The sequence below is a fragment of the Carassius carassius genome, chromosome 17 (genome assembly GCF_963082965.1).
Source record: "Carassius carassius chromosome 17, fCarCar2.1, whole genome shotgun sequence".
Lineage (NCBI taxonomy): Eukaryota > Metazoa > Chordata > Actinopteri > Cypriniformes > Cyprinidae > Carassius > Carassius carassius.
In genome coordinates this window covers 9,097,252-9,118,856 of record NC_081771.1, presented here as the reverse complement: position 1 = coordinate 9,118,856, position 21,605 = coordinate 9,097,252, and the positions used below count along the sequence as shown (strand labels likewise).

General features: G+C 35.3%; 3 protein-coding genes across 5 annotated transcripts; 1 reads left to right on the top strand and 2 right to left on the bottom strand.

Annotated features, from left to right (window-relative positions):
- The first annotated feature begins 905 nt into the window (after window positions 1-905).
- c17h1orf74 (chromosome 17 C1orf74 homolog) lies at window positions 906-2,008 on the top strand. 2 transcript variants are annotated; one of them, XM_059570730.1, is made up of 2 exons: window positions 906-1,106; window positions 1,217-2,008. In XM_059570730.1, the coding sequence occupies exon 2, from the start codon at window positions 1,219-1,221 to the stop codon at window positions 1,987-1,989; it is 771 nt and encodes a 256-aa protein (XP_059426713.1). In that variant the 5' UTR covers window positions 906-1,106; window positions 1,217-1,218; the 3' UTR covers window positions 1,990-2,008. The 2 variants fall into 2 exon arrangements, with proteins under 2 accessions (XP_059426713.1, XP_059426712.1); XM_059570729.1 differs by having other exon boundaries at window positions 906-2,008.
- Window positions 2,009-2,907: 899 nt separating this feature from the next.
- LOC132160962 (NAD-dependent protein lipoamidase sirtuin-4, mitochondrial-like) lies at window positions 2,908-5,879 on the bottom strand. Its single transcript, XM_059570728.1, has 4 exons — window positions 5,776-5,879; window positions 4,595-5,087; window positions 4,194-4,488; window positions 2,908-3,141 (listed from the first exon to the last, which is right to left on the bottom strand). The coding sequence occupies exons 2-4, from the start codon at window positions 5,077-5,079 to the stop codon at window positions 2,992-2,994; spliced, it is 930 nt and encodes a 309-aa protein (XP_059426711.1). The 5' UTR covers window positions 5,080-5,087; window positions 5,776-5,879; the 3' UTR covers window positions 2,908-2,991.
- Window positions 5,880-8,555: 2,676 nt separating this feature from the next.
- LOC132160961 (protein SFI1 homolog) lies at window positions 8,556-20,497 on the bottom strand. 2 transcript variants are annotated; one of them, XM_059570726.1, is made up of 30 exons: window positions 20,154-20,497; window positions 19,990-20,061; window positions 19,762-19,872; window positions 19,336-19,430; window positions 19,074-19,191; window positions 18,056-18,158; window positions 17,827-17,983; window positions 17,056-17,217; window positions 16,861-16,931; window positions 16,654-16,746; window positions 16,004-16,101; window positions 15,806-15,872; window positions 15,512-15,646; window positions 15,343-15,420; window positions 14,786-14,964; window positions 14,614-14,689; window positions 14,382-14,477; window positions 14,062-14,241; window positions 13,861-13,957; window positions 13,621-13,781; window positions 13,466-13,540; window positions 12,385-12,459; window positions 12,119-12,295; window positions 11,809-12,020; window positions 11,584-11,679; window positions 11,293-11,488; window positions 11,000-11,069; window positions 10,749-10,893; window positions 10,342-10,444; window positions 8,556-8,907 (listed from the first exon to the last, which is right to left on the bottom strand). In XM_059570726.1, the coding sequence occupies exons 1-30, from the start codon at window positions 20,297-20,299 to the stop codon at window positions 8,764-8,766; spliced, it is 3,588 nt and encodes a 1,195-aa protein (XP_059426709.1). In that variant the 5' UTR covers window positions 20,300-20,497; the 3' UTR covers window positions 8,556-8,763. The 2 variants fall into 2 exon arrangements, with proteins under 2 accessions (XP_059426709.1, XP_059426710.1); XM_059570727.1 differs by having other exon boundaries at window positions 11,293-11,431; window positions 20,154-20,495.
- Between the last annotated feature and the right edge of the window lie 1,108 nt (window positions 20,498-21,605).

Sequence of the window (21,605 nt, the reverse complement as noted above, 5' to 3'; positions counted from 1 at the left end):
GAAAAGCGAATGAATAAGATAGTTATTGCATCTGATAGCAACTCGGCACTGGAAAGCATACAATCTGGCAGATCGTCTTTTAGGATGGATATAATCAATGAAATATTCCATAAATTGTATAACATAAAGCTTATGGGTATATCAATTCAATTTATTTGGGTTCCTGCTCATGTTGGTGTAGTGGGTAATGAGAAGGTAGATATTTTGGCTAAACAATCTTTAAAGTTAAAGCAGATAGATTTACAAGTTCCATTAAGTAAAGCAGAAGCTAAAGTGTTCATTAGGAAATATGTACAATCGATATGGCAGGTACACTGGGATGGTATTGAAACAGGAAGACACTTATTTAATATTCAACAACAAGTTGGTGCTGGGAGGAGAGAGAGCAGGAACAGAATTGAAGAGAATATTATAACCCGTCTTAGAATAGGTCACACAGGATTGAATAGCACATTGTTTAAAATTGGCAAGCACCCTACAGGGGAATGTAATCACTGTTGTCAGCAAGAGACAGTTGAACATGTAATACTTTACTGCAGGAAATACAACAATGAAAGACGTCATTTTATTCAGTCACTAATTAAAGCTGAGCATAAAGATTTTTCTATAATAGGTATACTAAAGGAAAAAGCTATATATGATAGCATTATTAAGTTTATTAAAGAAACGAAATTAAGTAAAAGAATTTAGGCTTTTTTTTCTCATTTATGTGTTGTTTGGTTTTGTTTCCTCATGAATTCCCATTTATATGTCGCATTATGTCAATCCTATAAGTATGTATCCTGTCCACACTCCAGTCCAGTCGGTGGCGGTAATGCACCTTTAAGTTGGTTTGCCAACCGCCAATAAACACCAAAGAAGAAGAAGAAGAAGAAGAAGAAGAAGAAGAAGAAGAAGAAGATTTTGATTCACCCTTATAACTCGAATCTTTTGAATCGCGATTCTTTCAGTTGCCCTTCCTGCGAGTTACAACCCCGTGTTATTCTTTTATTGTGAAATGAACAATTCACTGAATCGTTCATTCGTTTCGTTAAAAATACCGAGTCGATAAGAATGTCTAACAACAACACCAGTACGAAGTAATGTTACCTGACCAATGCTGGAATGTGAGACTTAATTAAGTGTTCAACATCTTTTATAATCAATTTGTGTGTCCTTCTGTCAACAAATATTTTATATTTGTGTTTGTAAACGGATGCAATGGTTGCTTCATCAGAAATGCTCATCTCTGCCGCACAGAAGTTATTGTGTCCTCGTAAGAAACGTTTATCCCCGTCCACATGTCTTGATGTGACTGTTCAAATAATGGCTGTGGATCTGGGCGTCAAACCTGCGCTGCTTTACGACAGTAATGCAGCATCTCCAGAGCAGCTTCAGATGTACCTCAAATCTCTACAGGAGGCTGGTGTTGTAACCAATCCACTACGGATTCTGTCAATTGATGAAAACACATTCATTTTTAATCCTGCCACTATTGAGTCCCACTTGGATGATCTTCTCCAAAGCAAAAGTGTCCTCCTGATTGACGTATGTCCCTCAATAAAACAACCTGTCTTGGTTGGTTTTGAAAAGACAACCGAGGATATGATCAAAACTCTTTCAGAACTCTTCATGAGTGAGCTGGAGAAAGGCTCCTCAGTGATTGTGTTGGGAGAGGAACTGTATAATGACTGGAACTTGTGCACTCTTTTTGGACTCCTGTTAGGTTATCCAGCCGCATACTGGTTTGACCAAACGAAAGGATTTGGGAACTGTCTGTGTATGACACCACTGGTGGTGAGCACGGTTTGGGTCAAATGGCAGATAGATGACATAAATCATCGCTGTTATCTTTACTCATTTAGTGTTCCTGAAGAGCTCTGGTCAGAAGTACAAAGTCATGTGCAACGGTGGACTGAGCACCTGAGAGAGAGATTTAACAAACAGCCGGTTCTGACTGATCTCTGCTTTTCTAGAGATACTGTCACTTTGCCCTCTGTGACACTTTGAATAAACCTGATTAATGTTTCTTGTTTATTATGGAGTTTGTTTCTCAGACATGCATCACCTATTTTCAGTATCATTTAGGCTCTTCATAGATTTCTTGCCAAAGCAACATATAATAATGTATGCATATAATAAATTTAGGCGATGAATCTCAACCTTTTTGACCCCAAGGTTTCCCTTTTATAAGAAAAAAAGAAAGAAAAAACTTATATCCTAAAAATTCAAAAACCAAGTCCTTTATATCTAACATCAGATACATACATTATACTAATGTAAATTGATATATATAACTGATTCAACTGCTTGATGGTTTATATTGTTGAAAAATGTGAACGATATAATTGGCTAGTTCTAAACTGCTCAATGCAGCTATAAGGCACGAAGATATTAAGATATGAGAAACATTTACACCATGATTTTCTGTAAAACTGCTTTGAAACAATGTGTATTGTGAAAAGCACTAAATACATTTTAGTTTTATTGTCAGGCAGAACAAATAAATGATTAACATGTATATTTTTAATGTGTTCCAATGCATTTTTAAAACATCTTAGTACACTCACATAGTCAAAAATGCATATTTAAACAGTCATTCATCATTAACCTAGCATTTATTAGTAAATAAAAGGAGTCATATTCCAAACAGCTCGTTTAGAATTTCATCATTATCATGACTGTTTCCCACACTGATACTTGAGAAGCTCTGTAACTTTTCAGAGTGAATTCTAGATGGGAAATGCAGTTGTCCCTATGAACCTACTTTATCATTTGTAAGTATTTAAACTTAACTCTTTAGCGCCAATGCTGTATTCTGTATTGCACTTCAAACTCTAGCTAATGAATGTTTGTATATGTTAAAGTAATTCTGTAACTTGAGGTAGAGATTAATTGTATTATGCAACAGCCTACAACCAAACCAAATCTATGTTCCAGTAATCCTTTGTTGAGTCGAGTGCTGAGGTTCAGAATAGCTTCAAGGAAAAGAGTCTCAGAGTTTCTCATTTCTCAGAGCTGAATGGCCGGCAGAACTTCTCCACAGCGCACACTCACCCTGATGTCAGTAAGATGATCAGCTCTAGTGGGTCCAATATTCACAATGGCTATTGGAAGCTTTTTTTCACTAGCAGCAAGAAGAAAGCGGTACCCTGAAAAAACCTGAAAAGGAAAACAAATGCCTTTACCAAATGTCTTGAGAAAGTATCGAGTCAGAGAGGAACAATTCTTTGCATTATCTAGGCCAGGGATACTCATTAACTAGTTCAAACTTTAGCCAAACACACCTGAACCAATTACTCAAGGTCTTTGGTTTACTTGAAGATTACAAGAAGGTGCACTGGAACAGGGTTGTGACTATTTGTGGGGATCAATGTTATTTTATTATTACAGAGATATTTTGGCTATTATAGTAAATATGATTATGGTATTATAATAGATAACAATACTTAAAACATGTTCCTTCCAAAGAATATTATAAATATATATAGGTTATTTGTCTCATATACAGTTTATATTCTGATACAAAAAAGTTGTGAGTTGAAGAAATTGTGAGATCTAAACTAAGAATCCCAAGAAAAAAGTAAAAATAACCCTTTTTTGTACATTTCTTAATGGAGGAGAAATCTTAAAATATCACCTTGGCAACTAGTTTAAATTGTTTTAACTAGATAACTTTTTTTTCTTTTTATTCAGTCAACATTTATTTTATTTCAAGCGTCAATTTTTTTTGTGTGGCTTGGTTCAGTTAAGTATAATAACCATCAGGATTTTGATTAACATCTTTTAAATCAAAAACTTAAATACGAATTTCACTTTCAATTATAATTTCAGCAATACCATAAATGTTTCCCACACTGATTTTTGAGGAGCTCAGCAACTTTTTAAGAGAAGAAATTCTAGATGGGAAATGCACCTTTATAATTTTAGTATTTCATCTTAAGTCCATCTTGCCAATGCTGTATTCTTAATTGCACTTAGCTTGCTATCCAAGAAAGTGTGTATATCTAAAATTCTGTAAAATGAGGTATTGATCTTTTGTATTATGTTTATTTTACCTAAAAACTTTGAATGAACAATAATTTGTTCTGTGACCCCTATCTGTATCATTCATCATTACATCAGGAGATGGCAGCCAGTTAGTATAAATGAGTAACCCTGGTCTACGTGAATAGGACATGTTTTTAAAGTGATATTGATGAAACATGACTCACTTGAAGAGAAGATCCAGCCACAAGCACAGCATCAGACTCAGCCAGCTTGTCATGCACAAAGTTAACTGTAGTCCGGTTCACTACATCACCAAAGAACGTCACCTCAGGTTTAAGCACACCGCCACAGGCATCACAAGCAGGTACTGTGAAGTTCAGCACCTGCTTGTCCTCCAGAAACACGTCTCCATCTGGGGCCACAGCACCTGCACTTGCTGCCCAGCCAGGGTTTAGAGCTGCAAAACGCTTCTGAAGCTCAGCACGTGGAGTAAGCTGCCCGCAGTCCAAACACACAACCCTAAGAGCAGGACAAACATAAAATCACATACAATATTTTTTTTCTCTTACATTATACAGATTCTTTAACTCCATAATCAATGATCTTCAAGCAAGTCCTGCCTTACCGATGTGTAGATCCATGAAGTTCAGTTAATCTCTGTTGTCCAGCCTTTGAGTGTAATGCATCTACATTCTGAGTGACGAGCCAGTGCAGTTTACCCTTTTCCTCCCAGTCCCGCAATGCGAAATGCGCTGGATTCGGCTGGTGAGAGGAGAACTGCGGCCACCCCATGTAGTTCCTTGCCCAGTATCGCTGCCTCGATTTCGCACTGCGCACAAACTCTGAGTATTGCATAGGCCGCCTGTTAGTCCGTGCGTAAAGTCCCACACCTTCTGATCTATAGTCTGGAATTCCAGATTCAGTTGAGAGTCCGGCACCGCTTATCACAAACAAACGAGAAGCATGCGACACAAAGGCCTGGAGTTGTTCCAAAGCATTGGAGTCAACTGAGCCACTTGCAGGAACAAATCGTTGCATATTAGCTTGTATTGTAGAGGCACATCTTCCCGCTGCCACACGATGAGGCAGGGATCTCCATGAACACAACATCTACAAACCTGTACAGATAAAAACAAACAACTGTTTATCAAAAACAAGCAACTGTTCTACACAATGTCAACTACTCTACGGATTTTACATGTTATGATCTAAATTTATACGGTGAACTAATAAAATTCTTTAACCCTCTGGGGTCAACAAACACGTGTTCGTTTTGTGGCATTTCTTGAGATAAATAAAGTTAAGCTAATTTGTTATTCAATAAAATATACATGGAAATGTGTTTCCAATATCCATGTATATAATATACTAATAAAACTTGAAATAAGAAAATAAAATCAAATACACACACATATGGCCTGTAAATAACAAGATTGACCTGTAATTAACAGTAATATCTGACTGTGACATCATAAACCCATAAATGCAATGTCTTAATGTATGTAGGATGTTTATTTGTTACATCATAACATTACTGAACATAAATCTTATGCAATATTTTAATGGTATTCGAGCATAAAGACAATTATAACGTTATAAACATAACGATAAAATAGTTATGTCAGTTAATTTAGTTTTTTGACGTCTGTAGGTGGAAGGTGACCAAATCATTGTATAACGTGATTCAAATGTCAAGTAAGCTAGGACACTAATAAACCTGCCATGGATATTATGCCTCGTTTAAATATATACACTTAAAACAAATATTTCAAATGTACAACTAGTTAAATTCCTTTAAGATCTTACCTGTATTTGTAAAATCCTCGACACCAAAAGTCTTGTATTTCGTAAACATTAGTACAGTAGCTGTAGCGGTCATCAAAACAAGAACTTCCGTGTTGTTACACAGGTGCATGATGGTTAATGTAGTTTAGTGAAGGTTCTCGTTTTTTGGCTCGTTTACACATCTTCAGCAGTGTTATTTGATGAAACTAATATCTCTCCAGTACTGCACTCACAGATATAAAATATATCTTAAGAGAGTATTTTATTGTATTACAATAATGATACAAAATAAACCATAAACATGACCCATGAATATGACCCATGCTTTTTTTTAACATTGTCAAAAAAAAGAAAATAAAAACAAATCATAGAGGTTGTTTAGAATATGCTGCACACATCTTGACTGCAGAACTGCAAGATATCTGTCAACAAAATTAGAATGAATTAATTCATAATTAAAAACAATAGTCCCAATTAAAATATGCATGAATAATCATTCAAATAAGAGACATTTGTAACATAAGTTACAGGTTTGAGAAAATTAGAAAAAATGTTTAGGTCATTCATTTTTTGGTGATGAAACTGTATTCTGCATTTGTTAAAAATAAAATAAAATACTGTAAATTAAAATAAAAAATAAAACGAAAATACGTCCAAAAATACGTCATGATGAGGAAAAAAACATAAGTCGCACTGGACTATAAGTCGCATTTATTTAGAATCAAGACCCAAGAGAAAACATTACCGTCTACAGCCGCGAGAGGGCGCTCTATGCTGGTCAGTGGTAGACTACAGGAGCACTGAGCAGCATATAGCGCCCTCTGGCGGCTGGAGACGGTAATGTTTTCTATTGGTTCATTTCTCTTGGTTCATTTCTCTCGGTTCATGTCATATTCATTTTGATAAATAAGTCGCACCTGACTATAAGTCGCAGGACCAGCCAAACTATGAAAAAAGTGCGACTTAAAGTCCGGAAAATACGGTAAACATTTTATCCTGTAAGAACCTGAAATCCTATCTGGGCTTTCTGCCAAGATACCAATAATATTATTAGAAACATCTGCAGGAACCAACAACAAAACACAGAGACATTTATCAAAATATCTGCTTTTGTGTTCCAGAGAAGAAAATATTATGCAGCTTTAAACGACATAAGGATGACTAAATTATGGCAGAATTTAGTTTTTGTGGTAACTGTACCTTTATGGTCAGTTTTTCCATGTACTGTAAAACTTTGGGGTTGTGTCAGGTTTGAGATGATAAGCAATATATTATTAGTATGCTTTAATTTTACAGTAGTGTGCCCAGACAACACTTTGGATCAGACACTCTAATGTGCAAGCTTTGGGCTCCAACATAAAAGATATCTGGGCAGCGACCAAGAACTTTCGAGCTATTTTACTGGTTTTCATTTGTGTGACCACACCTCCTACAGGGCCTCGTCCAAGGTTACTTTTTCTAAAACTGCTGAGGGGAGCATGAGTTCCATCTGCACACAACAGTCTGAAATCATCTTTCTCACTTTCTGTTGAAGAAAAAAAAAAAAAACTATAAGCCGGGATCAAAAAGAAATATGAAAGAAGGAAAAGCTGTTCATCTCAAACAGTATTTAATCACTAGTATATCCATATAAGCATATTGTTTGTATTAGAGTGAATTATTGTTAACCATCTATGCTGTCCAGAGCTGTGTGATCCACAAAAGCAGCATCTCCTGCGCGGGACTGTAAACATCTACAAGAAAAAGATTGGATGCTGTAAGATCCTCAAGGGAACTTGGCACTGACTTTCTGATACAGGTGTAAATAGGATTATTTTAACCTGAGAGCTCCGTGGTTGTGGTAGAATGGTTCTCTGTCAGACTTCTCACAATGGAAATTTTTCTGACGAATGTATGACCTTTGACCCTGGCACAAGGAACAAAGGCTGGGTGCCATCGTAGTTGCTCCAGGCACACAGCTGGCACTGAAAAAACATTAACCGCTGACAAAATAGTCAAAGTATGAGCACTGGGAACTAGGCACACTGGCTCACATATTTTTGTTTGTTTTGTCTGAGAGCATGACAAAATACTTCCTATGTTATGATCCTGATTACCAAGAAAATAGAATAGAAATAGAAATACATCATCAACAACAACAACAAAAATCTGGAAAACTGTTTGAAAGTTTTCATTCGTTTACAATGGAACTGATCTATTACACACTATTGTTTCAGTAATATTTATGTACTAATAAAGGTTTTATTCATATTTTTTGAATGATCTTTTCTTTTTGATATTATTTTAAATTTGAGTTAAAAGGAGTAGTTCACCCAAAAATCCAAATTTGCTGAAAATTTTGTCTAACTTTTACCATCAAAATAATCCACAAGTAATACACACAATATTCCAGTCCTTCAGTTAACATTGTGGAGCAAAAAGCTGCATGTTTATAAGTAACACATCCATCAATAAGACGTTTTAACCATCACTGGACAAAAAAACCTGTCCATTGTAATATTTCTTCCAGTGGAAAAAGTCCATCCCTCTTTTGTTTCAGAAGACATTACATGACGTTTTAGCAATTATGTTATGTGCTTTTGTGGTTTAATTATTATGATTATTATTTAAGTTTTAGTTAACACTACGACTGGTTATATCAAATTTGTGATTGGTCATCTTACCCTGACTAAGAGGCTTTTGTTCGGCATTGTGTTAAAAGGAGCAACAGAGTCCATGTGAACATCCAAATGAGGATTCCAAGTTTAGGATCCAACATTCCAACGTAGGATGTAAGTTATAGCAATTTGAAAACAATAAAATGTGATTTAATTCTTTATTAAAAATGAAATGCATATTTACAACAGTGCATTTGTTTGAATACATAAATAATTGAAATAAAAACAGGTTTTGAGTCACACAATTTAGATTCCCCCAAAAGAGTTTCCAAAATACAATATCATTTGAAAAATGCTTCTGGAATAAAGTTGGCATCATATAATGGGTTGCACAATATAGACTTTTTTAAACTTATATTCCATACTTAATTGGTGATTTTGTATTAACATTGGACAGTAGTTGGCTCTGGATGGTGTTAACTCTGGCAGCAAGGCGAATCATGGTGGGTTTCTGTTTGTTTAATCTCGAAGATAGAGAAGAAATGCGACTCTCAAGCTGCAAAGAAACATTACATGGAAACATTAATGAATTTTTCTGAAAATTATTTAAATAAATAAATGAAACCAGAGATGAACAAATAGCTAGTATCTAACATGCGTAAAGCAGAGTATTTTTCTTCAAATAACGGTCTTGTATACATAAACTGCACACAAAATCCATTTAGACCTCTAGGGGTGTGTAATGACAAGTAAAAGCATACAAATTAAATTCTAAATTAAAGCTACTCAAAACATTAATAATAACAACATTAGATTTTAAAGCTGTAGTCCGTAACTTTTTTTGGTTAAGATCCGAAATAAATTTTTGAGCAAGTAAATAACCAGCCAGTGTTCTAAACTATCCCCTTACTTTTACTCTTAGTAGTTTTGTCACTATGAGGATCCTGCAGGTGGCGGATCGTTTATAGCCTTTTCTTACAGCAGCTAGAATAATTAAATGTATTATTATTTATGTCGGATTGTAATCCAGAAAGGACTATGTGTTTATGAAACACATGTGAACGAAATGAAATTATATTCCGGTTTTAAATGTGCTTCTGATTACAGATAGCCTGGGATTACATAAATTTTTTTATTTTAAAGACAACCAGTTCAAAGGGAGCTTAATTTGCTTTTTGGGTTCATATTATGAAATTGGAATGGTCTGGCAATTAGAGACTAGACTGTACAGTGAATAATTTGAAGATAAAGAAATAATTTGTATGGTTTGATGTGATATGAGCTAACCGATCTTAGATTAAACCACCATTGGTAGTGCAATTTATTGTAATGCTTTTTTCCTCAGTTGGTCAGAACAAATGTAGCAGACTTCAGTATTTCAGCTGACAATATATGGTGAAAATTCTTATTTGGGTTATATAGTCCAAGACATAGGCTAGAAACTTTGATTGCGAAGTACAGTAAATATCCACACTTGAGCGGTGGTGACTGACTGCCACATATACTCCTCAAAACATTAGATTCATCCTGCTGGAGCCATGCCGGTGCTCAACCCACGCAAGGAAGGTAATTCTGCAAACAGCTGCAGCTGCAGGTTTACAAACAGAGATGGCGACAAGGAGGCAAAACTAAAAGACTACAGCTTTAAGTAAAGTATGTATGCCTATTATAATTCATATTATAATATTTCCAATATGGCATATCATAAGCAAAAGCAAGGGTTTATGCAATCTTTAACCTTTATCTAATGGTACACACATTTGGGTTTGAGCATCTTAGATTTATGTTTATGTAAATTATCTAAATATATGTGCGTTAAATGCAAACCATCAGTGCCCTCTGTGTGATAGTGCAGTTTGAGGAATCAAAACCGTGTACTGTTATTTGTTCTTTACAGTTACTTGTTTCTTGATCTTTACAGTACATATTTTAAATACATGAATGCATGTATGAATGAGTGCTGGAGAAAAAGAAAAAGATATATGGATACCTCACTTAACTCCTTTACAATGCTTTCTCGTTCCTCAGTTTCTCCCTCAATGCCTGTTGTTTCAAGCCAGTTACTCAGGACCTTCTGGAGCTTACGCCATGTCCTAAACAAACAAACAAACAAACAAACAAACAAACAAACACACACACACACAAAAACAATTTAAGAATATGTTGATTCATCAGTCAAACTACAGGACTTGTAAACGTATTTGTAAAGTTGATCTGAGACTTTTACTGCAGGATCACTTTAGCTGGAAAAAATGTCTGTTATATGCTATATATAAAACACACACACACACACACACACACACACACACACACACACACACACACACACATATACACAATATAATAAATAATTTGAAATGCTGCATGTTCATCCAATTCAAAGCCAAATGTACTTACTGTAGCTGTTTTCTGTCCTGCTGGTATCGTTGCATTTCCAGTCTAATATCAAGTAGTTCTTTTGTGAGATTCTCTGCTTGCTCAACAGCTACAGTCTCATCTTCCTCATTCTCCTCATCCTGCTCAGGTAATCTCTCATGTACACCTACAGCCCAGACATGAGATACATAACTGGTCTTTCAATATGTTACTGAACCTCAGACTTGTAAAATGAAACTTTCTTCATATTATGAACGACTAAATGTGTTTACCTTGTGTTTTGAGAGGATGAGTGAAATGCATAGAGTGCAGTGGGAGCTCTTGATGTTGTAAGCTTTTTTGCTGTAAAAAAAGAAAACTGCATAACTCATTCAATGTAACAATTTTTACAGAATGATGAGTGTATAAAGAATTGGCAATTCACATTTAAGCCAAAACACGGAGCAGCAAGACAAAAACACCAGTAAGTAGCCAAATGAATAGGAACTGACAGGAGAATAAACAAATAAAAGTAGCATTATAAAAAAAGCATTCAAACAAGTATTCTTACAGCATGATTGCTTACCTTGCCATGTGCTAAAGAGACAGTAAATGAAGATGGAGGAAGCAGTATGTCCTGGCCGAGAGAGGCGATAGATCCAGGAGGGCCTGGTTTGAAAGGGAGGAGCTTTGGTTGTAGCACCACTGCAGGCGACTCCAATGGGCTATGGGTCAAATGAACTGAGGTTGATGGAGAAGTCTCTATTACAGACAACCTCTGACTATTTGAGCACCATAGAGAATGGCAGAGGTTCATTAGGATGTTAAAAGTTATAAAAAAAAATTATTGCAACTTCAGGTTTGATGCAAACTATACCTGCTGATTCTGAAGTCACGTGGCAAAGGTTTGAGTGGGGACTGCAGAAGGTCATCTGGTCTTCTCGGTTGCAATCTAGATGCTCGAACTGACCACCTGTTACCAAAAAGGAACAATTTCATTAACTGAAGAATGGTCAATCAGATCATGTACCCTCATTTTCGGAATCTGAATCAAATTTGTAAAAATTAAAAAAGAATCAGAATTTGAATAGGAATGACTTACAGCTGACTGATGATGGAATCTTTCTGCGCCTGCTCTACTGCTTGGCTCCTGATTGGACAAGGGGTGGGGATGGGGGTGTGGTCTTCTGGCAGAAAAAAAGACACGCTCTTCTTGGGGTGGCCTTCTGTTTTCCCCTTGACAGGCTTGCACAGTGCCCGCTGCTTCCATCGTATAGCGCACCGCCTTACCACTTTCTGCAGTTGTCGACAGCTCTGTATGTGACACAGATTACTTAATATTTATGCAAACACATAAATATGTACTCTATTGCCTATAGATTGAAATACACAAATATGCAGTATAACAGCACCTGTTCATAGCTGTGCTGGGCAATATTAGTTGAGAAAGCACTCATGTGTGCTGTGTGTGTGAGGATGTGTGTGACACCCTCTCTCAACAGTTCATCTCTGTAAAACTGAGATGCCTCAGTCAAACGCTTCTGTTTTCTCTGACGCTCTGCAATCCATTCCCGCCACACGCAAAACACCTGAAAACATACAGAGCTAAATGTATGAAATTATGCAGTTGTAGGAAACCTGCATTATCATTAATAAGCGGTGCATGATCTGGCATTACCTTGGCCTGTAGGTTAAGGGACCAATGCCAAAGGGCAGTCTCAGTTTTCTCTGCTTCTATTCTTCTGCTCTGCAGCTGTATGTCATAAACATTCAAACTCAGACAGAAAATACAATATAAAAACTTCAAAGAGACCATAACAATCAATCATAAGTAGCTGCAGCTCAAAAAAAGAAAATGAGGCAATATCAGCAGCTCCACCACTGCACAGTAAGTGAGACTATAATAAAGCTTTAAAGCAACACTATGTAAATGTTGGCGCTCTAGCGGTTAATAAACAGAACTGCATGCATCCGGTGGAAGAACATTCTAACCGGAACTACTTCTCCAAGTTTATAGGGGTGTTCCAAATCGCTTACTTATGCACTACTGTATTCTATGATGTTTTTAATATAAATAGTGCGAGTAGTGCATTCATACTGAAAATTCCAAAAAGAAAAAGTGCACGTTGAATACCCTGATGATGCACTTAAATAACTGAAAAAACGAGTGTAGAATTACTTGTTGAATTAAATGTCCAACGACACTTCATGCACTCAACTGTCGCAGATTTAATTATGTAGCGAAGGGGGAGGGGCTATCAGACTCTTATTATGAATGACAAAGTAACCTTATATAATTCATGCACTAAATGTTTGATTACATAGTGCATAAGTACATAGTGTATAGTGCGTCATTTGGGATGCAGTTTTAGTCTACGGTGATTCACACAGGTATGTGTTACTCCACAGCGGTGACGACCCGAACAGGCTACAATAGTCCAAAAATAATCACTTCTTAGAAATGTACCGTAGTGATTTGGGATAAGACAAAAAGGTGGTTTGGTAGATTAATTCATGATGTACTCGCTTATTATATACATTTTGCTCATTTTTAACACAGTAAGTTACATAGTGTTGCTTATATTAATAAAGTAAAAAAAATGCTATTTTTTAACAAGGAGATAAAAAAGCATTTCGTGTCATAGAGGTTAATATAACACACATTTGAGAGCTGCTGAAGCACTGTACTGACCCATCAGTATCAAGGATTTTTTAAATAAAATCCATCAAATATGACTGAATGCTTTGTTTAAATTCACCTGTGTTTTCCAGCAGATAAAAAAGTGCTGACAAATCCTCAACTTGTGAAGCTCAAAGCTTCTTTTCTTCATTACCTTAAAAACACAAACATATATACAAATTTTAAATAATTAAGATTGGACTGAAATATATACAGCTATGGAGACTTAGTCACCTGATAATTTTTGTGATGCTGAATATTAGTGGCCCATGTGCTGAGGGTTCTTTTTCCCAGGGTTCTGTTGTAGTGTCTGCTGGCCCTCTCATTCTCCAGTCTCTCGTCTTTTACCTCTGTGCTTCGCTCTCTCCATCCTTTCAAAGCCACCTGCATGCGAACTAGCAGTACAAAAACAACACTGAATAATTACTGAATCATTACACGGACTAATAACAGTGGCATTCATAACCAAAGTACATTTATCCAGGTGTGTTTGAGCTTGTTTCAGAGCTTCCTCTTGCTGGTGACGGTGAAGATGAGCAGAAACTGTTCTCTGTCGCCATGCCAGAAACACCTATCAAACAGTTCAATTATATATTATTTAGTTTAGAAAGCTGTACTTATAAATAATAGGATGTTACTTTTTACTTGTTATACAACTAATTTTGATATAAGCACCTGAGATAGAAGGTGCTTTTGAGAAAAACTATTTGCTCTGTTTTCCTTCTCTCTCTCTTCCATTAACTCTGCCACGTTTATCCTCCACGAATAGAACATTCTTCTGGCAAGGTGCTGCTGATGCTCCTGGTAACGGCACTCCACATTTTGGTTGATCGATTGAGTCTGCAAATGGTGTGACTACATGCATGCACATAAAAACATTGAGCTAATCAACTTTTCAGCTGTACACTTGATATAAACAATTTAAAATAAATTACTATAATATAGCACTATTTGCAAATATATTGTATACTGTATCAAAACAAATGTATTCAAACCTTCCAAGCCTCTAGAGCATGTCTGAGCAATCTGCTGTTGTAATGTTTCTCCATTTGTGCAAGTTTCTCTCTCTTCTGCCTTTTGTGATCTACATACTGTTTAACAAGCTCATATTTGCAAAAATTATATTCACAATATTTCAAACCAATTAAAACAACAACATCATCATATGATTAAAAAAACACTATCAGGTGTTTTCTTAGTGAATAGAGCCAGCTGTGCCACTCGTACCTGATGCCAGTCTGCCATGGCTCTTCTCAGACAGCGCTGTCCATAATGATCCTCTGCCTGCTCCAAATATCTTTGACTAATCAACAAAACACAAAAAAAGCATAAACTTCATCAAAATTCTCTATGGTTTATTTAGAAGTTCTTCCTTCAGTTTCTATTATCTGATTCGTACCTGGTTTGTATGTTTGCAACAAGATTTCTCCACTGGTTCAGAGCCTTGCGTAGCAGAGAGTGTTTGTAAAGTGAGTCGGCTGCTGCTTGTTTGAATCTCTCATCTCTATGCTGTACAGCACCAAAGTACCACTTAGACCAGGCACGGGCACAAGACACATGCTCGGAATGCAACACAGCCTATGAGAAATACACAAATGACAGTAATATTGTAACATATTACTACAATTTAAAATAACTCTTTTCTGTTTTAATATATTTTACAAAGTCATTTGTTCCTGTGATGTCAAAGCTGAATTTTCAGCAGCCATTACTTCAGTCTTCAGTGTCACACAATCCTTCAGAAATCTTTCTAATATATACATGGAAAATGTATGTGCTGCTTAAAATTTTATGGAAACTGTCAATTTTGTCTTCAAGATGAATAGAACAGCATTTATTTGATATAGAGTTTATTTATTCTATATAGATATGTCTTTAACGTCACCTTTGATCAATTTAGTCCATCCTAACTGACTTAATTTTTTTGTGAACGTATATTCATGGATGTCATCTTACCGTTCTTTCAGCAAGTCTCTGATCTCTCTGTACTTCCAGGTTTCTCCACCAAGTGTAAAATACCCAACTGCAAGTCTGCTGCCTGTATAGAGGACAAAAACATGTACATTTTCAGTACAATACAACACAGACATGAATATTTACATGTGGCTATTTTAGGCACAGAAACTTGCCTGTAATGTTGTTCAGCTCTCTCTTTTTGCTCTCGGTTCTCTGTGCGTTGTGCTGCAAACTCCATCCAAGTGTTTACACATTGTGGAAAGATACGTCGGGCAAAGCAGGCATCAGCACGTAGTTCCAACTCCTATGTAAATATGTATATATATATACACACACACACACACACACACATATCGTTTGATAATATATTAGACGTATTTTTACGGCAAAAATGGGGAAACGTGCAGTCCATTACAAACTGCAGGTGGCCTATGATATATGATAATGAGAGTGTGGTGGTTACCTGCATTTGTCTGTGCTCTCTGAGACGTTTTCCCCAATGATGGAGGCAAGATCTCAGTACAGAAATTCTGTTAATTAATAACAACCATTTAAAAGTCGACCTAAAACGTATAAATATACATGACACGCTGCAGGTAAAAAAGCACATGTAGATTGTTTTGCCAACAGTGCACATATTTAAATAATTTATGTAACTAACTTGTGATGGGCTTGTGCAACACTCATACGGGGCTGCAGACTTCTGTCATCAGCCTCATCCAAGCACAAGTGCCAGACTTTCCAAGACCTTGCCAGTAACTGAAAAATGTCAATATTAATTTCTGGCATTTACACAAAAACCTTAAAAATAATAATTGAAATAGAAAGAAAATAGAAAAACATAACATTCATAATCATGACTGATAGACTACATAAAAAAAACACGAAATTCCTTTTACATGTATAAAGTACAAATGAACTATAAAACAAAAAATGTAAGGAAAATGCCATTTCCACTAGTACGTTAAAGAGACAGTTTACCCAAAAATAAAAATTCTGTTATCATTTACTCAGCCTCAAGTTGTTTCAAAGCCTGTGTACAGTTCTATCTTCTTGCAAACACAAAAGAAGATATTTTGAAGAATCTGGGTAACTAAACAGTTTCTGGTCCCCACTGACTTCCATTGTATTTTCTCCATTCAGTGGAAGTCAGTGGGCACCACTACATTTTTGGTTACCCAAAATTCAAAAAAACTTCTGTTATTCTCAACTGAAAGTTGAAGTTTGGAGTGAGTAACTGTTAAAAGCATTTTAATTTCTTAAACTACAGATCTCTGAGTTGTGTTTATGATGTGCATGTGTCGTTCATACAATGTGATGATGATGCTGGACACTAATGTTCTTGTTGAGACGATGAGTTTTACTTTGAGTGACGTTTAGAGCAAGGCCTCTTAAACCCAAATGCTGTGAAGAAATACAAGACCAACATAAACAAACAAACAAACAAAAAACAGCTATATAATAAAACATTTACAGGACAAAAAAAAACATTAATCTAAGGACAAGAACATAACTAACCAGAAGATGGAGTTGTCTGTGATGCATTGCAGCCTTTTCTCTCTTAGCCTTCTGTGAGCACAACCTGACATCTACCAGACAGCTCAGGAAAACAACTGCATTAGGTACCATCATGCATGCACTGACTTATTATTATTTTTTTTTCAGTATAAAAGTATATGAGAACTGTCTGTTTAACTGTGTAAGCAAAGATACAGTGTCTCCAGTGTGAGAACGCCAGCTGTTGGGAGCCGTGCTGGGCTAGTTTGTCTGCTCTCTGTCCTCTGTCTTTCTCCACATGCCTGGATTGCAGCACATTGTTCCACTGAAACCAAAACTTCTCCAGCACAGCAACGCGCCGTACATCCTGAGCAACAACTGCAACACAGAAGTCAACTAAAATGCATAAAATGCAAAAAATGTATTCATAATTGTGAAGGATCAGTTTGCCACTGTATCTCAAGTTACTGCAATTAAAAAGCCTTATATATTAACATTTTGGGGGCGGTTTTATAAAGCTTTTTTAAAATAAGAATTTATACATACCCACCAAGGCTGCATTTACGTGAAAAAAATATATATATTTTTGTATAATTTAAACTGACATTTTTCTATTTTAATACACTTTAAAATGTAATTTATTCCTGTGATGGCAAAGCTAATTTCCAGCTGTTATTACTTCATAAAAAAACACATTTAATCATTTTATTATGATTGGTGTTCAACAAACATTTCTTCTTATTATTATTCATGTGGAAAACATTTGTGCTTCTTCATATTTTTGTAGAAACCATAATACATTTCTTTTCAGAATTCTTTGTTGAATACAATGTTCAAAATAACAGCATTTATTTTAAACAGAAATATTTATTTGAAATTTCTTCTCTGACACTTTTGACTAATTTGACCAACAGTATTATTACAAATTATAATTATTATTATTATAATAATTATGGTAATATTATAAATATAAAAAGTGAATTGCACCTGTTTTCTTGCTCTTAGTCTGTCGGTTCTCTATGTGTCTGATCCATCCATGCAGTGCATGTCTTAACAGTTGAAGACAATAGTGACGATGAGCTTTGGACTCCTTCTCTTTCAGAACACAGGCTTGTTTCATCCTGTCTCTCCAGTGCAGCCATGCCTGTGAAGAAAAGCCACTTTAGAGATCACTCAATTTCATCGTACAGTTGCATTCTCACATGTTCATACTCACTCTGCTCTGTACAGTGTGAGCCCAGTGTTGCAAAGCAAGACCTTCTTGATAGTACTCCACATCCCTGTGCTGTAGTGTCATATTCCACACAGTCCAAACCCACCTTTAATTACCAACATATGCACAAATAAAAATGTCACATTAGTATTTTACTAAAAGGTAATAAAAAAAAAGGTCTCCAAATTGATATACATACAAATGTACCACATAAATATTTTTAAATAAAAACTATTCTAAATAATTAATACTTTATTTCAGAAAGGATGCATTAAACTGAACAAAAGTGACAGTAAAGAGATTATGTTACAAATAACTTCTATTTTACATTTACTTTACATTTAAATTTAGTCATTTGGCACTTAGCAAAGCGACTTACGAATGAAGACAATGGAAGCAATCAAAATATATTTAAAATGAATAAAGTTTCATTTGAACTTTCTATTCATCAAAGATACATGTATCGTGTATCTTGGTTTCTACAAAATTATCAAAGACCACAGTTGTTCTTGATCATTGCAAATAATCAACATATAAGAATGATTTTTGAAGCATTATGTGACACTGAAGACTGGAGTAATGATGCTGAAAATTCAGCTTTGCCATCAAAGGAATAAGTTCCATTTTAAATATATAAAAATAGAAAACAGTTACTTTAAATTGCAGTACTATTATGTCATAATATGTAATAATGATATTAATGTTTTAACTGTATTTTTGATTAACTGTATTTGACTGACCCCAAACTTTTGAACAGTACTGTACATATATTTCTGTTTAATAATGTTACTCATTTATTTATATATGTCAAATTATATCAACATATTGACTGATTTATGCTTGTTTACTTGCTTAAATCTTACTATAAAATGTCGTTGTCATAATCAAGTCTGTCATTTTATGCCACACTCCGACCTACACCAGGACTGCAGGATTGTTTATTATGTATCTGGCTGCCTGCTTTACTCTTATGAATGTGACTTGCAATATTTTTCTGACACCACATAAAAGCAATGCTCACTTTAGTACAGAGAGTCTCTCGTGCTGTACTGCTGCCTCCTGCATCCTGCGTTTCATGCGACACATGTCCAGGTACAGTTCCCAACCATTCCACACAGAACGTAGTTTGTGCTTTGTCTCTGCAGCACAAATACTCAGTTACAGCTATGACATAATACACAACAAAATCATCCCCAGTAATGTGAGATAAAATGCGGAAAAGTCATTCACATCCTCAATCAACTCTATAAACTAAAATATTAACAGAATAACAGCCTATATACCAAATCTGATTGCAAGTCGCAGTTTTTTCTTTTCTTCTCTCTGGACAAGAACATACTCCTGCCAGGCTTGAAATGTTTTGCTATACAGCATGTACCTAAAATGGGCAAAAAAAAAAAAAAAAAAGAAGAAATCAACCATGGTTGGTGATAAGCCATTAAAATAGCAGCACAACTGTTTTTAACACTGATACTAACAACAAATGTTTCTTGAGCAACAAATCAGCATATCAGAATGATTTCTGAAGGATCACATGACACTGAAGACTGGCGTAATGACTGCTAAAAGTGCTGACATCTCAGCAATAAGTTACATTTTAAAATAGAAAACTGTTACTTTAAATTGCAATAATATCTCACAATATTACAGTTTTAACTATTTTTGATTAAATAAATACAGCCTTGGTCAGCATAAGAGACCTTACTTACATATAATGGCAATCTGCCCTTATATTTAGGGTCCATTCCTTTCTTGCATGCCACCACTCATCTTTCCAAGCCACTAAGGTTTTCCTCAAGACCACCTTACAATAATGAGATCTATGTACATATACAGTTTTCATTAAGTAAACATCATATATTTGTACAGCAGAACCACTGCAGCATTTCTTTTTAAATTTAGGTGTGCTGTTTTAACACATGACCACTTTACTGGACCTGGCTTGTGATGTTGTTATTTGTCCAAATGTCTTCTGAATCCACAAGTGAAGGAACTTCCTAGCAAGATGCCTAAATACCCAAAATGCCCCAAAAAACAGTCACTAATGACATTTGTCACAACAAATAAACGAATTTGGGGATGCCATTAACTGCTAACGTACCTTATCCTCAGCTCTTTAAGTCTACCACCTCGGTTCCAAGTATATCCGACCCGGTAAGTGTTCCTCCGTATCGGTGTTTTGCGTGGCCGGTTCTTTTCTACACCACCAGACAACTGTTTCCCAGCTTTGGGTCTTGTTGTTTGCATCTTTGATAGATCATTCAAGCATACATAACTTTCAGCGAATCAGCGCATTGTCTAGCAGGCCGTGCTTGAACTATACTTGGTCGAAATAAAGTAGCTTTTAGGGTTTTAGATTCAGCGTAAGGCTTTAACACTACTGCAGCTCAGTAGAAAGCTGTCATCGTACTGACAACAACTAACAACAAACCACAACTGCCGCTCTTCTGTGTTGAATACTTTTTCTTCCGGTAAAATGTCAAAATAAAAGACCTGCCTAAAATAGCATCTTGAATATTTTAATAATGCATTTATATTAAAATTAATTAAAAAATTATGCAGTTATATTAAACTGATTTAATTAATTAAATACATTACGGCTGGGCGCATCCTTATATTACAATTAATAATAATAAAAAAAACAAGAATGCAGTTGTGTTTCATCAATATCAATACAGATATTTTAAAATAATGCAGTTATATTAAACTGATTTAATTTATTAAATACATTACTGCTGGGCGCATCCTGGAGAACTGGTCTTTTATGCCTTTACTGTACACAGGATTTTGTGAATTTAATATTGAGACTCAGTGCAAGTTTCGTTCTTCTTTCATTTAAAAATGTCACGCAGTAGTCCCGACAAGGCCATGATCAACATATCAGTTTTTGAGATTTCTTAGGAAAGTTATCACCCTACTAAACAGGAACTGCGTATGTGGGCAATTTAATCTCTTGATGACGTCATAGAACATAAATTGTTTTGTGACTCACACATAATGACTCAACATGTCAATAAAAACTACAAATAGATCAGGTGTGTAGGATTTATCGGGTTTATTCATGTGGAAGTTTCCAAGCTTGGAAATGAATGACTGAAAGGGACATAAGTCACTTAAACTTTGAGAGTCAGAGTGATCATTTTTTATAAATTTCTCTAAAATTGTTATGCTGGTAATTTATGTTTTTTTTATTATTTTTTTATTTAATGTATTAACTTTTTCAATTACTTTTTATGTGTGCACACACATACATACAAGTTAATTCTGTTTTCTGTTTTATTCTATTGCAATTTAATGTCATTACACTTATTGTTTTTAGAGTTTTATTACATTTTGTTACGTAATTATTTAGATTTTTCTAAAAATACTGTTTGATTATATATTACGTGGTTGACAAATAAACTTAAAACATAATCAAAATTTAGAATTAGCTTCATTCGTCAAGTGTGTGGAAGCACACAAGGAATTTGCCCATATTGTTCATACTTGTTTAACTTCATAAATAGCAGGTAAATACTTTGGTCAGAATCATGTAAATAAAAAAATCAAGCAA

Excerpts from the sequence above, each read along its gene's own strand:
- c17h1orf74 (XM_059570729.1), top strand. The coding sequence starts at position 1,201 with ATGGTTGCTTCATCAGAAATGCTCATCTCTGCCGCACAGAAGTTATTG.
- LOC132160962 (XM_059570728.1), bottom strand. The coding sequence starts at position 5,079 with ATGTTGTGTTCATGGAGATCCCTGCCTCATCGTGTGGCAGCGGGAAGA. Across the intron at positions 4,489-4,594 it reads CTTCATGGATCTACACATCG|GGTTGTGTGTTTGGACTGCG; the intron begins GTAAGGCAGGAC and ends TCCTGCTCTTAG. Across the intron at positions 3,142-4,193 it reads TGGCTGGATCTTCTCTTCAA|GTTTTTTCAGGGTACCGCTT; the intron begins GTGAGTCATGTT and ends TTTCCTTTTCAG.
- LOC132160961 (XM_059570726.1), bottom strand. The coding sequence starts at position 20,299 with ATGCAAACAACAAGACCCAAAGCTGGGAAACAGTTGTCTGGTGGTGTA. Across the intron at positions 12,021-12,118 it reads CCCAGCACAGCTATGAACAG|AGCTGTCGACAACTGCAGAA; the intron begins GTGCTGTTATAC and ends TGTCACATACAG. Across the intron at positions 11,680-11,808 it reads GATTCCATCATCAGTCAGCT|GTGGTCAGTTCGAGCATCTA; the intron begins GTAAGTCATTCC and ends TTTTGGTAACAG.